Here is a 17,302-nt window from a genome sequence, read left to right as displayed (position 1 = left end):
CCCAAGGTGAAAGCCAGGCATCCCACCGCGGGGGGGCCGTAGTGGAGATTAAGCAAGCTAATGCCCAGAGCTGCAGAGTGTGAACCTGTGACTCGAGTAGGCACCGAAACGAGAATTATCGAGTCCGTGGATATTTGGGCTCAAGACCCTGCCGCGTCGGGAATTGAACCCTGGTCCCGGGTCAGACCTCTGCTTCAGGGTCTGCCGCCTCTAACCAGTGAGCCACACTTCTCCTTGGGCTGATGTTTGGCAAGAATACCATCCCGCAGAACATAACTACACATATTTGTCCACAGTACCTGGGTCGCAGTCCCGTTTAGACTATTTCTTTGTCCCTCAGATGTTTCTTCACTGATTTTCACAAGTGGGGCATCTGCCCCGTGGGCTCTCCGACCAATCTCCAGTCACCATGCAGTTCCGCACATGCTCCTGCAAACCCCCCTTCTGTAGCGCATGTCTTTCTGTCATCTGAGGTGCCCTGATTATCAGGACATGCTTCACACAGCGATCACCATCTACCTGGATGACAATGGTCCCTCTGCCCTTTCCCGGTGTACCTTATGGGAGGCCCTAAAGCCAACGATCCGGGGTACTGGAATTAGTTATCGCAGAAAAGAAAAACATGCATGGCAGGAACAACTAATGGCTTTAGAGTTAAACCAGACGACATTGGCTTTGCAGCTTAACTTGGACCCTAGCCCTTCTATACGGCGAAACCTGATGCAGGTGCAACAGGAACTACAGCACTATCTCATGGGTGGGGCCAAGGAGATCTGGGAGGCGTCACATCATACCATACTTCCCCGGCGATAGTACCCACCATTTGCGTCGTTGATGGGTCCTTGTACACTTCACCGGAGGGTGTTGTGGGGGAATTTGCGAGACACTTCACAACTCTCTATGCACAACAAGACCAGATCTCGGCTGAACAAATAGCGGAGTTTATGGCTGACATTCTGCCTCGGCGGCTCCCTGATCATCTCTGTGAGCAACTAGAGGCCCCAATCACAGTAGATGAACTGACTGGTGCCCTCAACGCTCTCCACCCCGGGCATGCCCCTGGCCTTCATGGATTCCCTATGGAATTCCTATCACCAAACATACACCCCTTGAGGCCTCATTTGTTGCCGACCATCCAGGAGGCCACATAACTTGCCTTTCTGCCTAGGAATTGTCAACACGCAGATATGGTGTAATTTCTCAATCCCGTCCGCCCGCCAGATGACCCCTCCTCTTACCGTCCCATCTCTCTTATAAACTTTGAACTCAAATTGTTGGGTAAAGTCCTGGCCGATCGCCTGTGTGCATGTGTCCCAGATCTGATACACCCCGACCAGTTGGGTTTCATGCCGCAAAGTGCAACTCACCACAATATCCCTAGAGTACATAATGCAATGGCAGTGGCCCAGCGCTTGGCCGGCTGGCCGCCATGCTCCTCGCCGATATTGACAAAGCGTTCGACTCACTGAGCTGGGTGTATCTTTTTCAATTGCGCTTCCTGGCGTATATATGTCTGTTATACACTGACCTGACGGCATCCATACGTATTGCGGGGCATCGCTCTCGCTCCTTCCCCATTCAAAGAGGTACCCGAAAGGGCTACCCCTTGTCCCCATTATCGTCAGAAGTGAGCCGGTACTCCGGGGTTTTGACTGGTCAAGGTCGAGATCTGACTGCATTGCGTTATACGCGGACGATGTCCCTGGTATTTTGGGCCCTGCATATTAGAAATCCTCAGAGTGTTCAGAGGAAGTACAGGCTTACACAAAAATCCCACCAAATCTATACTATTCCCGGTGTGTGGACACCAGGGTCGCGATGCATGGGCCTCACAATTCTCCCGGGCCACTGATGGTTTCAAATATCTCTTCACATTCGTGTCCCCTTGCCCTAAAGTCTCCTGGGCACAAAATATCACCCCACTGTTAACAAGCCTCAATGGTGAAACAGCAATTTGGTCCCTATGTTGGTGCTCAGCCATTTTCAAAATGGTGTCATTCCCCAGGCTCTTATATCGCCTCCAAAACTTCCCATTCCCTATCCCACGCTCCTGGCTTGCACAAGTTGCTACCATACAAAATAAATTCCTCTGGAATGGCAGTGCAGTTAGAGTTGCTCTCCGCACCTGTGCGCAATCTACATACTGTGGAGGGATTGCCGCAGCAGACATTTATTAAAATTATGTAGCATCTCACATCCTTGTGCTGAATGAATGGTGGTATATCTCCCTCACGAATCCGGCATATTCAATAGAGCTTGCGGCGATAGAGCGGGTTCCCCTCCTTCATTTATTATACAGTACCGCACGCCTGGAGTTCATGCCACCGGCTGGTAGAGTTGTGATGCAGCTTTGGCGGGCTAAAATTCGACAGATGACCTGAATGGGAAACTTACCCAGAAAACTCCCCTATGGCAGGGTACATACGTCCGCTCAGTGGCCGCCCTGAAGGGGTTCCGGGGTGGGACCTAGTGGGGATCTCGAGCCTCTGAGATGTGTTACGTGGCACCACATTGAAATCCTTTTAACAACTACAGACCGACTTCGATCTCCATAGGACACAATTTTACACATTTCTTCAACATGCACTCACCCCCCTGATTCGCACACTGGAGACCCTCCCGGAATTTCACCCCCTGGAGGGCTACCTGATGATGGGTGATCTTGGGCTCCACAAGATCAGGCAAATATATCTGACTCTGACGACCCACACACCAACTACTCGAGACAAGACACGACTTGCGTGGCAGGCCGTCATCCAAGACCTGACTGATGACAACTGGGTGGAAGCCATCGCCAGCCCAAGGGGTTCAGCGGTCTCTACACACTATCACCTAATACAGTTCAAATACCTCCACCGGGTGTAATATACCCGGACTCGACTCTGGCGAATGGGAGTTATTCAGTCCCCTGCATGTCTGAGGTGTGACCGGGAGGAGGGGACATTTCTACACACGGTATGGAGCTGCATGGTGTTGCAACCCTTTTGGCACAGGATTCGGTCCTGCCTGAATGAGGTGCTGTCGTGGGAGCTCCCGCTTGACCCGCAACTCTTCCTCTTACATAGCACTGACGACATTGGGGGGAATCAGTACAAGCAGCACTTATTGTTTCCAGCTCTTACCATCGCCAAGAGAGACAAAGCATAACTATGGAAGGCAACATCTCCCCCGAACTTGGGTAAATGGAAGACCAAGTTAGACAGATGTATGGGGGCCGAGATAGCTGTTTTGCAAATCACTGGAAGATCTGGACCCGATGGGCGACACATCAAGGAATCGAACTTCCCCCTCTGGCAGATACGGACACCTAAGTGGCGCCCCTTGATCTTTGTTACTCACTACTCTCTACTTCACCTTGACTGGGTAATGCAGACCCGTTGGTATGTGAATATGGATGCCGCTATGCCGTGTGTACTAGTATGGAGATAGAGAACTGTCTGCATATTGCTTTTATTGTTTCACCTGCATGTTTGGCAGGTGTTGATTAATGGTAAAAATGTGGTTATTTGTGCGAACATCAGCCTTTCTCTCCTATAGATCATTGTGGGGCTATTGTCCATCCTCTCAAAGAATAACCCAATAAAATTTGTTATAAAAAAAAACTGTTGCGCGGAAGGGCATGAATTGGTTCAAAATTCAAAATTAGACAAGCAGTCTAGCAGAAAAGAATGAGTAGTGTTTTGTTGTGTCATGTAGTTTTGTAACGTACTAAATACAACATTTGTTGGACAAATAATTTTGGTTGTGATATGTTTGAAAATTTAAAAAAAAAAAGATTCTTTTTTTTTATTTAAAATTGCTGTCTCATATGATCCAAAATAAAGGAGTTACTAATGTGGCTCATTGTAAGATTTGTTAACAGATGTTATTGTGATTCTCTGTCAACTATTATTTATAATGCATGTTGTGGCTGACACACAACGTCAGCTTTGAACCTACCTCAGCTACTCAAAAATCTAAATTGAAAATGTTTCAATTCTAGAAGTATGAGACTTTGAATTAAACATTACTAAGGTGGGTGGAGGGGGTGTGGCCAGAAGAGTGTCTTTGACACTACCGTTCTCCCTTCACCCCACTTTTCTCTGCAGTCTCTCACTAAATACCAGAGTCTATATTGGACATTTCCTTTAATATATTGTGATGTCAGGGCATCCCTGTAAACTTGCCTGAATCCCATTAGGTTCCAGCATATTGGTCAGGACATGGAAGCTTTACTGAAGCAAAATGGAGATCGGCCTCAATTCATCTTCTACTGCAGCATCAAGCATTTAATCTCTGAATACTTTCCCTATAATCCTATTCCATTTCATCTTCTTCCTGTCCTTTGGTACTGAGGACCATCTTGGCCATTTATTCCAAATTAACACTGGTCGGTAGACCTTGATAGTAGTCTGACAGGAAAAGGGGCAACAACAATTTAAATCTTAAGATGCAGTGTGATCATTAAGACCACACAATAAAAGTCTGAGTCAATAACTTGAAATTTAAAGTTTCATTACAAACTCACAGACAGACTGATGTATAACAATCTCAAGAACATAGTATAGAAATGCAAGATTATCAAAGGAAGACCAAAGCGTTGTACTATATTGGTCCTTAACAGCCAAGATCATATAAGAAATTCTGTGGCTGCATTACAGAAGATAAGGACTAGATGAATGGTTTCGATCCTTCTCCCACATATATGGAAAAATTTGCAACATCTTCTAAACCCTACACTAAACTAAGCATAGGGAAAACCTATCGAAGCAAGAAAGTTGTCAGCGTCAGAACCTTTGTAGAAGTTCTGTAGATAAGGAGTCATGAATAGCATGAAGCCACACAATCAGAGATGTCAAGAGAGGTCTGTACCTCTCTAAGTCTAAAGGGAATCTGACGAACCTGAAGTGGGCTTTAATAATGTTAACATTAAAGTTAGCAATTAAATGTCTTGAATGTGAGCTCAAAGCTCACAATCATGTTAATTTAACAGTTTTCTTTAAGTGCATATTAATTCTGCAAACTACATATAATCCAATAAGTAAATCTTTAACAAGGAAAATTAAGCTATTGTATACTGTACTCATATGCGGAACAATAAATTATTACATGTATTATTAAAAACAAAAACTGGTCACAATTCATAAACAAAACATTGAACACACATATGATTCCTGTGCACTGCATTGATTGCATTAGAGCGCACTACCTTACACTCTTAATCTATAGAAGATTAATCTCAGCAATCCAGATGTTTCTGAAAGGGAAAAACGTTAAAATGCACACACTTTCTATACCTTCGTTGCACCATATCTCATTATTATTATTGAGTCACTCATGTACATAAGGATAAAGGTAGATATGCATATATATATATATAGATATGGCTTCGCCAAAAGTAAAAGGATGGAGCCAAAATTATGCTACTCCAGCTCTGATATTGTGATAAAGTGTACCCCATCAGTGACATGACTACTACATCCATCTTTTACCATGCAATAAATATTGTCATAACCTTGCCTTTCCCAGCTCCTGTTCTCAAGCTGATGCAGTAACAGTTCTTTTTTGAGCTATCACTCCTTTGCTGCTTTGCTTGAAACCTGTAGAGCTTGCATTTGCTGTACAATGAGATTTGCGCTATAGAAATATCACATGCATACAAATATACATACTCTTTTTAACAATCGATTTCTCTTAACATTCAGCCACTAACTTTTCCTTGGTCATGTTTGACACTCTTTCAACCCCCAGAATAAATTCTCAAAAATATTGTGGCTCACCTAAATAAAGTAAGTTACGTTTTTTAATTGGGCCTACATTTCGCAGAAGCAGTTAACGCCACAGCATCCACGAGTTAACATAATCACTGCAATTGCCCCTAATTCAGGTTATTTTTGCTTCAAGTGTATCAACACCAGAATGCCCCCTTAATAAAATAGAGATTCCCTTAGTTCAATATGGCGATCAAAAACCACATATTTCAAAATCCCATAAATGCACACTCTGAAGTTCTGTACTGCTGCCACTGATGCTAAAGAAGGATCCTGGAACAAAGGCTGATTGCATTACTATCCATTTCATGATAACTATCAAACATGTTTTTTTGTAATACCTTGTTCACCAAAACACCTTCAATTCACTTTTAGTAAAAATTGTAATATGTATATATAAAAAAAAAGATTATCAGTATGCTGGTTTATGAAAAGCAGTAATTTTACCAACATTATTTCCGTGAAGTATTTTTCTTTGAGAAACTGTCAAATAGAGAAAAATATAACACTTCGTATTTTATTTTGAAAACTGTCATATTTATATCTGTCCATTCGAGTTGTTTCAAAAATCGATATCTTATTATTGCTTTGTTTCCCTAGACTATTGTAGACCAGTTGTAAACATGTCTATTCTTTTCTCTGCAGCCGTTACTTGTGGCCATCCGGGTGCCCCTGCTAATGCTGTATTGACAGGAGACGTATTTACGTATGGGGCCATTGTTCGCTATGGTTGCACTGCTGCTCATACTCTTGTAGGGAATTCAACAAGGGTTTGTCAAGATGATGCTCGTTGGAGCGGCACTGTGCCTCACTGTTCAGGTATACATTTTGTGATAAACGAGAGTTGACATGTATAAAAGTAAAATCTGACTCTTATGCACATTGTAAAGATTACTTTTTCAAATCCTCTGCTTTCTTGTAAGTGAAAGGGCGAAAGCATAAATTAAATATTGCATTCATCTGACTGACTAGTAATTCACAGTATGTACCCACGAGACAATGAGTTTATGATTACTTTATTCAATTTCAGATTACTGATTATTAGTTTCCAGTGTGTCTGATGCACTATATTTATTGTTTGAAGGCAATCTTTGTAAATCTTTTTAAATTGACTAGTTAAAAAAAAATGGTAATTTTGTCCCTATATAGTCATATACTCTTTGGGTGGAAGGGTGTGATGAATTGTAGAGACATGTGACGCTTTAATCGCTGTCTTTAGATCACAAACATATTTTTAGGAGGATATTCTTATGGTAGAATGCGGATGACACAAGCAAAAAACATATTCACACTCTTCTTCCTTAGATAACCCACCTCTCCAGCACAGACTAAGCTCTTTATTTCCAAAGTGTTAGTTAATGAATAAACATAATTTTGTTGGGCTGCAGAGCCTATGGTGAACGCTGTGGCAGCAGAGGTAGGTACCCTCAGACATTTGGGCATGGACTTTGCCAGACACCAACCTTATGGCCAAACTCTTTTCTGCACAGCCATGGACCATATGCATCGGGGACGGGCACAGAGCTTTGTCAGAAGTCATGCATGCAGTTAACTCCAACTGCTCAAGATCCGAGGCGAGAATTGAGCGCGGGAACTGGCCATGTGTAGCAGGGATTGGTCACTGGCTTTCTTTCACTCATATTGAAGAGAAACATATATTTTTTTCTTTTTTAAAACCATTTATTTTAGTTAAAGTAAGAGCCACTTTTCTGTTTTCATAGACCTATTTTTTCTGTGATTTTAATTTTTGGGGGACAGCAAAAATAGCCATGGTGTCTTAACATTACTATTTAAAAAAAAAAAGTAAAAACGGGGGAATAAAGAACTGGGGTAACTGAATAAAAATGCCTGCTACTTGCAGCTAAACCCCAATGCATGTGGCCTTTGACACTGCACTGATGTCCTGTCCTGTGGTCAGGCCCTGTGCCAACTATGGCACAAGCAGGCAATTACTAGTAAAAATTGCCTTATGCTGCTGGGTTTGCCTGCAGGGCCACAACTGCAGGTAAGTCCTATAGGCAACCTACTGCAGACAGCCACATTTCTTTGTTTTTTGTGGGGTGTTTTTTGCCTTTGTTTGATTGAAGGTTCTGATTGTGAAAGCCTTTTTGATAAAACTTTTTTAAAACTATTTTGTTAAACTTCTTATTTTTAACTCTTCACTTTTTAAAACTTTGATAAAAGTCTTGGTGATATTTCTCAAGTGATGAGTCAATGCCGAGGAGATCACATCATGGTTCATTTCCCCGGACAAAAGACCTGCCATTCATTGCGGTATGTTGAGAAAATAATTAGCCTTGATCTTCTTTCTCTTCTGCTCTTTGACGGACTTGTGCTGGTAGAGTCTCTTTCTTCATTCCTCCTGTCACTTCTTCTCCATCAGTATTCGGGAATACTCAGTCAGCTGCATGACTCTGGCGCCGAATGAGTATACCTCTGGATGTCTGTGCTGCATGACCTAGTCACATTAAGTGCACATGAAGTAAACACACATATATTTCCTTCTATCCTGTGGGGTGTGTAAAAAAATAAATCCACACCAGAGGTTCTCATTTAGATTGTGGAACACAGCAAAGATGTGCCAGGGGTCCTGGTCTCATCCACTGTAAAAGGCCCCCTGCTGTGCACAATGCATCCACCTTGGCTTTGCTGCCCCACCCACCTCAAGCAGCCGTTTGAAGCAGGGGTGGACTAGATGGACTAATTTGGGGTTAATTCTTGTGCCCCATTTTGGGTCTTACCCATGCTGTATAAAAAGTTAAATAATAAATAATGCAGGAGCAGAATTTCGTATTGCCACGTTCGTATCATTTATGTATATTCTTTAATGGAAGCCAACGTTTTTATGGATACAAGATTTGTTGAATATGCAGACCATTCCCATCTTGAAGAATCAATAATTGATCACATAGATTTAGAATTTTTTTCCTCTCCAAAATCTACCACTCATGGTGTTTTAGCCGCTAGATAGAGCTCACAATTATTTACTTACCCTCATAAATAGATGTGCATGACCAGCACAGAAAATATATGTTCATTTGTCCCTCAAAAGATGAGCACTCGAAAACACATTCTGAGCATGCAGCACAGCCCCATCAGCCTCTGAATAAAAAAGGTGCAATAAAGGCAAGGATCTGCTGAAATACATAATGTTGATTGACAGTGTGAATGAGCTACGGAGGGTTAGACTTCAACTGACTCAGGCATATTTTGGAAATAGTGTAAAAAGACAGACATTAACATTTTGACCAGGCATAGATGTAAATAAAAATTAACACAAAAGAACCTACATGTTAAATAAGGGTATCAACAAATGGATCAAGTTTGGAATAGAAGATGGAATAAATATTACAATGTAGGGAATGACACATAACACTATGTAAGCAAAAAGACCAGCATGCACATTCAAAAAGAGAGAAAGAAGAAGAGATTAGTTGGAGGTTTAATTCAGTGAGATGATCCGGAGTCGGGCTTAGACAACATATAATATGATCATATGAGATCAAAAAGTTATGGTAAAGACGCCAACATTTCTATTGTCACTGGTAACTACTGTAAATGTATTGCAATGTGGTATTTTCTTCCCAAAGAAATGCATTTTACTCTTCCGATACAATGAGCTTAATTTGTGCTGTTTTTTCTTTTAGATTAATTTAAATAGGACTTTTATCAACATACTTTTAAGAGTAATATTCATGTTGTTTCATTTAAAGGCAAAACCCCTGGATTTTGTAGTGATCCTGGAATTCCAGCGCATGGGTCCAGAATTGGGGAAGAGTTCAAAATAAAGAATCTTTTGCGCTTCTCCTGTGAAATGGGTTACCTCCTCAGAGGATCAGCAGAACGGACATGTTTACTGAACGGTTCCTGGTCTGGAACACAGCCGGTCTGTGAAGGTAAAATTGCAGTTCCTAAAATTGAGTATCACTTTGGTACAGCATTATGGATTTGAATGCTTCTATGACCTATGAGAGTGAATAGTACTACTATATATAGCTCACTAAAAATGCCTTGCAAACATTGTCCATTTACATGATCACTTTCATGTTATTTCAATTTAGTAACTAGGTTAGCAAATTGTGTGTTAACAACATCTGAGTGATTTTAGGTTTTGAGTTAAAAAACATCTGCAAGACTAATGTGAAGGAGGTCGCAATGGTGTATTTCGTCTTCAAAGAAAAACATGACTTTGTATCCAGCATGGTGAAAATGATTAATTGATTGGTAGACCCTAGGCGAATTAGATGTCTAGTGTTTTTGTAGGAGATCAGTGGTAACAGGAACAGTTCAAAGAAGTGCTTCACTGCAGTTCAATTCTTTGTTAAAGTCACTGTCTCTCCAAAGGACCTCTTTTACTTTGAAGGAGAAACTGGAAGTTAATGATGAAAAATGTAAAATATTTTTCAAATCACATTAATCAGCTTATGCGAAATCCATTAATATCCTTCCAATCCTAGCCCCCTCGTATACCTCCATAAATTTTCCAGAGATTTTCATTTTTGATTTGTGCTTTTGTATCATTAGGGAAGTAATTTAGTATGAGGAAACATTGCTAATATGGGCCGAATTTATGTGGACAACATTTTAAAAAATGGTAGATGTGCTGCAGTGTTTATGTAATATTCCATCGATCATGAGACCTATATACATAATGCAGGTGGTTTTGAACGTCAGGTAGTCTTATACAGACTGAAAATAACTCCTCAGAGCACCCCTTCTGCTGTTTTCCAAAATGCCGGCTATACTAGAGGAAGAAGAGACCTATATAGAAATGAAACAAATAATACTGTTTTTTAATCCTTTTATGTATACACTAAACAATGTTTGCGATCTAAATATGATTTTTTTTATTACTCCTGTTTTAGACACATTTTCATAGTTCACTTTATTTGTTTTGGCAATCGCGTGTGGTACATTTGCAGAATTTTGAACATTTGAAGAAGATCATATCAACAGGGACATCTTTTTGTAGCACAGGTTTTGCAAGTACTTGTACGTGTAAGTTATGTGGGTAGAAGCTTTAGAAAGTTTGTAGGTGTTAGCACTCCATGAACATCTTCCCAACCAAATTCACAGGGATCTTTCTCTATATATGCATGATCCAAAACATTTACACATCTTCTGATCAAGTAGAACGTTCTTTTAATGGGTCCACAGACATATTATGATGTCGGTGGAAGGTCAATTAGCGGGACTGATCTCTTGAACTCACTGTGCCGAACCTCATCAAATGTGTGACAGTCAGAACTCAGTTTCCACACACAATGTATTTTTTGACATCTTAAGGTCACCTTCTTATGTCTCAGCAAATCCTTTTCGAAACTTCACAGGATCAGCAACTAACATCCAAGAGTTGTTCCAGTTTTGCTCATAGTGTCTTCACCCGTACGAATATGTGCCTTGATAGGAACTCTAGGCATTGCTGGGCCAAGTTTCTCGGACAGATTATGAAGCGGGATTAAGTGTCTTTTATTTCCTGTTGCATACCTTGTTTTTACAGAGGTGTATCAAGGGGTCGGGACTACTCATGCAAGTCTGTCCAATCAATAATTCAATCTTGCTTCACATTGGGAAGGAAGTTGTATGTACAAATATTGTAATTAAGAGCCTTGGGTTTTAAAGTGCAACATTTGTGTATTCAAATATTCAAACACATGTGCCAGAAATGTCACACATGGTAATATTTTCTTGAGAAAATATGAGAAATCCATCTGACTATCAGTGATGCCAGGACTATGCACTTTCCTTTTACAATTTTGATTTCAGTATAGCGTCTTGCAAATTGAAGCGCTGCATTTGTATATCAGTTATGATAACACCTCACAAAAATGATGCACCACGTAAAACGTATAACTAAATGAGGTACCCAGTGATGACTCTAACAATGGCTCAATCTGCTATTCCTGTTTGATCTAGAAGAGGTTTCTAAATGGCAATGTGTACCTACATAATACTAACAAATGATAAGCACATTGTTCTACTAACTTCTCTCAGGACACAGTGATGCCAGAGTCCTTAATATACTCTGCAAACTCTCAGAGCCTGATTCACAAAAGGCCTCTGCCCTCATGTCAGAGGCCTGCAGTAGTGGGGAAGACTTCACTCTCAGGACAGAACCTCTGCATGGAGAAATCTCATTGCAGAGATTCCACCTGATTGCAGAGACTCTCCATGACTGCGGAGCCTCCGCCACAAGTGTGGAAGTCCTGTATGAATCACACCTTTGCTACATAAATATCTGACGAGCATTGGGCGACGGAGGAGATAATGCTATAGCGGATTGTGTTTCTGCAGTCTAACCACCCCTGCCAAGTTCAAGATAAACTCTATCTTCATCAACATCAACTTTATTTTTTTATTTATATATAATCCGAAAGGTATATACACAATACCAGGAAAAAAGAAAAAATACATAACACCAACATTATTAAAATGAACGCAAACCAAGACAATTAGTTAACAAAAACATACATTTTCATCAGCGAAAGTAAGTTGGCTAGGTTGAGGGCTTCTGCTAAAAAGTATTTGATCTTTATAACATTGTATGTAACATACATATTGATCCTATCCTTAGCATGGTTAGAATTTACAATAATGAAAATAATAAGTCAAAAAACTAAAAATTGCCATGGCAAATAGCCAATTTTCAAAAGGGACCCACCACTACGCACACTTCAGGCCTAGAAAGTATTTGCATTAAAAAAGGCGCTGGTCTGAATCTATCAAAACCGCATCTGGTACGTAGGGGGAATAGAAAGTGACACAAGAAAGGTTGATTAAAATGACAACTAGACAATATAACCAAGCCTGTGGAGAGTGGTCATGATAAAGGCAGCTGCAAAATCAAGTCTGTACCATATTTGCCTAGAGGAAACAAAACTGCCATCAAATGATCCTTCATCCGAATTTAGTAAGGAGTGATCTTTCCTAAGGGAGTATTATTTATTATTTATTTATTAATAACATTTCTAAAGCGCGAACAATGGCCTATGGGCGTCTCGGCGCTGTACAGTTTTTAGGTGTGGTTTCAGACCCATTGAGGTCTGGGTCACCATATTGGGTTTCACTTGTGCTTTTTGCAAGTCTATCTCTCTTCTGTTCTCATGCCTGACTGCTAAGAAGGACAGCCTAACTCAGTGTTTGTCCTTAGCTCCTATTGAAGAGGGTGAAGTGAAGGACAGTGTGCCAAGCTCCACTGTTGCACTAGAACTATAACAAAGCCAGAAAATATTAAGATCATGCTTACAAGATAAACAATCTTCACTTTTTGATCTATTTATTGATGCATGATTATTATTTCAAATTGAAATCCATAGTAATTTTACCTGGTCCTCAATAAAATCCAATCCCTGCTCTTTATATGTAAAGTAGTGTGGGCTGCTCTTTGGTGAGGCAAGGTGTCTTCAAACACGCTTTTCTTCCACTTAAAGGCTACTCACATTACCATGCCCCAAATACCTGTGCCATATATTATAATGGTAAAGCATTTCAGTTTCTAGATTTCTAACAGAAGTGCGATGGGCATATTTCTTTTGTTGGATGTTAAGTTGAACAAAAATCCCACCAATTGGGAAAATTGTTGGGGCCTTATTTATGAAGGCCTTGCGCCGCCGGTACGTCGCTTTTTCCCATTTTAAAAGTGAGGCACCGGCGTCGCAAGGCCTTCATAAATAAGGCCCTTGGTTTCTGGGTGTAAGACAAGGGTCCAAAAGCTAGAGGTGTCAAAAGTGACAAGCAGATATGAGAAGTGTTAGAAATTGGGCTATTGGGTGAGAGAGATGGAAGCCCATTCAGACAATAACCACAGTCCCTTTCAGGGTAAACACAACTCAATACACGACTTTGCATTGCAGCCCTCGCTTGCTCCACATCAGAACCGACACAGACAGGCTCTACATTAGGCCTGACTGCCTTGTGTCAAGCTACCAGAGGGTTAAGCCCAGGTTAATTTAGGGACTTTTTGTGGTGCACTCTGACAAGGTTTGTGGGATTTGCCTGTGTGGGACTTCCACTCCCTTTAACCAATAACCCAATTTGTTACAAAAAGTGACTAATTTTCCTAGTGGGCTTACTGTTATTGAGAAACTTTGTGACGTCTGGCTGTTGGGGCACACGCCTTGCTAAAAGTTGTTGCCAAATTTGTCTCCAAGTCTAAGTTCTCAATAAAGAGAACAAAAGCATCTGTCAGTTGTTTCAGACCATTCAGGGTAATGGACATTAACACTGCATTGCCTAACTATAACAAGGCAGGCACAGGCTTCATTTTAGCTACAGGCTTGTCCTTCACATTTGCATTAAAAAAATATATAACATTTATTAGCATATAGCAAAAATAAAATGATGGCCAAAGCACAGCCCTGCAGAAAGCTACAAGCTAATTTAAAAGTATTGGTTCATTCCCTGTGCTCAGCAAACCTAACGGAAGCAGTTAAATCACCATGTAGAGCACAAAAAATCTACTAAGGTGGGATGCAATCCCCTAGTAGTTAAAATCCCCCACAGCTTGGACCTGTTCATACAATTGAAGGTGCTGCTAAGGTCCATGAAAGCCAAGTGCATTGTGCTAGATTTGGCAATGGTGTACTTAGTTATCAAGTGTAAATTTAAACATTGTTCTAAGGTCTCCTGGCCATCCCTAAATTCCTACTGGACTTCAGATAATATCGAAGAATTGGTTGTCCATGGTATAATTCCATCCAGGATTAGTATGTCAATGATCTTTACCGCTGAGTCCAACAAAAATATGGGTTGGTAGCAAGGAGAATCTTGGCAATTGCCTTTTCTTCAAACTGCCCAAATTATAGCAATATGCCCGAAATTGGGAAAAACATTTTTGCAAGTGAAATTTAAAATGTTCGTAATAAGCAAGGATCAGAGTTTTATATATATATATATATATATATATATATATATATATATATATATATATATATATATATATATATATATATATATATTTTTTTTTATTTTTTTTTGCACTGTGGTATGTTAGCAGGATCGCTCTAAGGCGGGTGCAGGCGTTGGGCCAGACCAGTGCCCAGGATCAATTTTTGCACAAAGGACGCCGCATACAGCAACTTCGATTTTAAGATTTATTCAGTGCTTAGTCTCACACACCAACATGTTTCAGCCTTACAGCCTTGCTCACGGTAGATGGCACTACTTTTTTGCAACTGTTTATACTATTTCCTGTCTGAATCACTCCCATGAATTCTGGGACATGTAATTTCAAATTATTTACACACAGATCACTTATGACAGACATTATCCAGTTTCTAAATAAGATAACGCCATTGTTCTTTGCATTTCACAGTTTTTAAAGCAAATGTTAATTGTCAAATGGATAAATCAATGTTATATCGCTTTTCCTGATATGTGTAACGGAAAATGAAAGATCATGATATATTCTTATGATGTATATGTGTACATCAAACTTCATTTCTGTATTGTACATAGCTCAATTAATTTGATCACATAACAATAATGAATATTTGGGCAATCTTGGTATAGTATCCTACCCAGCAAAGCATTATCCATTTGGATATCTTAACATATGTTTCCTTTGAGCAATGTTATTTCATGTTCAAAACAAGGTAGCATTATTCTATTCTAGGTGGACATAGAGTTCTTCATCAAAATTCATGCCTCTCGGGCTTTTTGTCCGTAGTCATATTATATATTTAGATTCCAATTGGCGCAGGTTCTTTTTCTGATCGCCCATTCTTTCGTGCTGTTCTACAGTGTATATTATGCCAATCTCCACCTTGACATGTTAAAAGGTGTTTCGCTGTTGCATGCGAAAAGTCTTGCTTTTTTACTGCCCTAATACGTTCTAAGATTTGCTTTTTTAACATGCAGATGGTACTGCCTATATGAAGCATTCCACAGTTGCATTGAATACTTTTATATCAGGAAAAGTGATATCACATTGATTTATCCATTTGACAATTAACATTTGCTTCAAAAACTGTGAAATGCAAAGTACAATGGCGTTACCTTATTTAGAAACAGGATAATGTCTGTCATAGGTGATCTGTGTGTAAATAATTTGAAACCCAGAATTCACGGGAGTGATTCAAACAGGAAACAGTATAAACAGTAGCAAAAATGTAGTGGCACATACCGTGAGCAATGCCGTAATGCTGAAACGTGTTGGTGTGTGAGACTGGGCACTGAATAAATCTTAAAATCGAAGTTGCTGTGTGCGGCATCCTTTTTAAAAAAAAAAAATAATGAATTAAAAATAAAATTATATATATATATATAAAACACATCAAGGTCCACAAGTTACCCACAGGGCGGGGCTCACTCCGACATCAGCGCGTTCCACATAAGAGGAGACAAAGGCATAACCAGCGTCGACAAACACCGATGTCTTTTGTTGGCTGTCGGTCGGTAGCAGAGAAGCCTTTGAAGAAGGGAGGATCCCGAAACACGTCAGGCTCTGCTGACGCTGGTTATGCCTTTGTCTCCTCTTATGTGGAACGCGCTGATGTGGGAGTGAGCCCCGCCCTGTGGGTAACTTGTGGACATTAATATATATATATAAATATAAATATATATATATATATATATATATATATATATATATATATATATATATATATATATATATTCACTGAAAAAACCATAGGTTATAGACCATATATAGTTAGGAATTAGCATTTAAAAAACCTTATTTTACTCACACAAAACCATTGAAATTCCATATATAGTTAGTTGCACTAACTATATATCGCGCACCCGCAATCCACTGCTGATCATGTCACATATTACATCATTCATGACATGGTCAGTGACATCACTGATGACATCACTGATGACATCTCAAATGACATCACTGATGACATCTCAAATGACATCACTGATGACATTATCTAGTGTCTGTGTGTTTTTGTAAAGTTTAAATATGTTTTACATATTGAAGAATGAGTGGATGTATAAGTGTGTGGATGAAGGATTTAGTAGGTGCGTGACTGACTGTATGAGTGAGTGATTAAATGTGTCTCACTGAATGCATGGGTTAGTGACTAAACTGTCTTAATTTGTGCATCATTATGTCTGTTGTTCTGTAAACTGCTGCATGTGTTGATCATTAGCTATACGAGAGGCTATATGTGTTATTAATTGGTTGCCCAAGTATTTCTATGGGAGATTGAGTTTGTGTAGGGGTGGCTGGAAGGTGTGTGACTCTATGCATAGATGTGTGAGCAGTTTATTCACTAGGTGTATGAGTTCAAGAGTGCATGTGGAAACAGCTACATGGGCAGTTGACTGTGTGCATGAGTGTATTGATGAGTGAATGGATATCTCAATGCTACATGTCATAGTAAGTACATATGTAAAACACAGTACATGTGAGAGTTGGCATATATAAATAACTGTGCATGAGAGCCACTGAATGAGTGAGTAGTTGTATCGATCATTGTGAACTTGTATCAGGGATTGTATAAGAGAGTAAATATGTGTTAGTATATGTTTCAATAAGTAAGGTGTGTTTAACTGTATAGTTGAAGAAATGGAGGTGAGATTGTTTCTTTGCATGACTGACT

The 17,302-nt window shown here is 40.0% G+C and overlaps 1 protein-coding gene across 1 annotated transcript in view; it reads left to right on the top strand.

The window, feature by feature from the left end:
* Positions 1 to 17,302, top strand: part of CSMD1 (CUB and Sushi multiple domains 1) — a 4,503,734-nt gene that overhangs the window by 4,195,481 nt on the left and 290,951 nt on the right. The window contains exons 56-57 of the mRNA XM_078647516.1: positions 6,396 to 6,569; positions 9,464 to 9,646. Coding sequence (XP_078503642.1) covers positions 6,396 to 6,569; positions 9,464 to 9,646 — 357 coding nt within the window. The remainder of the gene's footprint in view (positions 1 to 6,395; positions 6,570 to 9,463; positions 9,647 to 17,302) is intronic.

Source organism: Lissotriton helveticus, chromosome 6, assembly GCF_964261635.1.
Source record: "Lissotriton helveticus chromosome 6, aLisHel1.1, whole genome shotgun sequence".
Lineage (NCBI taxonomy): Eukaryota > Metazoa > Chordata > Amphibia > Caudata > Salamandridae > Lissotriton > Lissotriton helveticus.
Note: the sequence above shows the minus strand (reverse complement) of the source record. Positions and strands in the feature narration are given on the sequence as shown.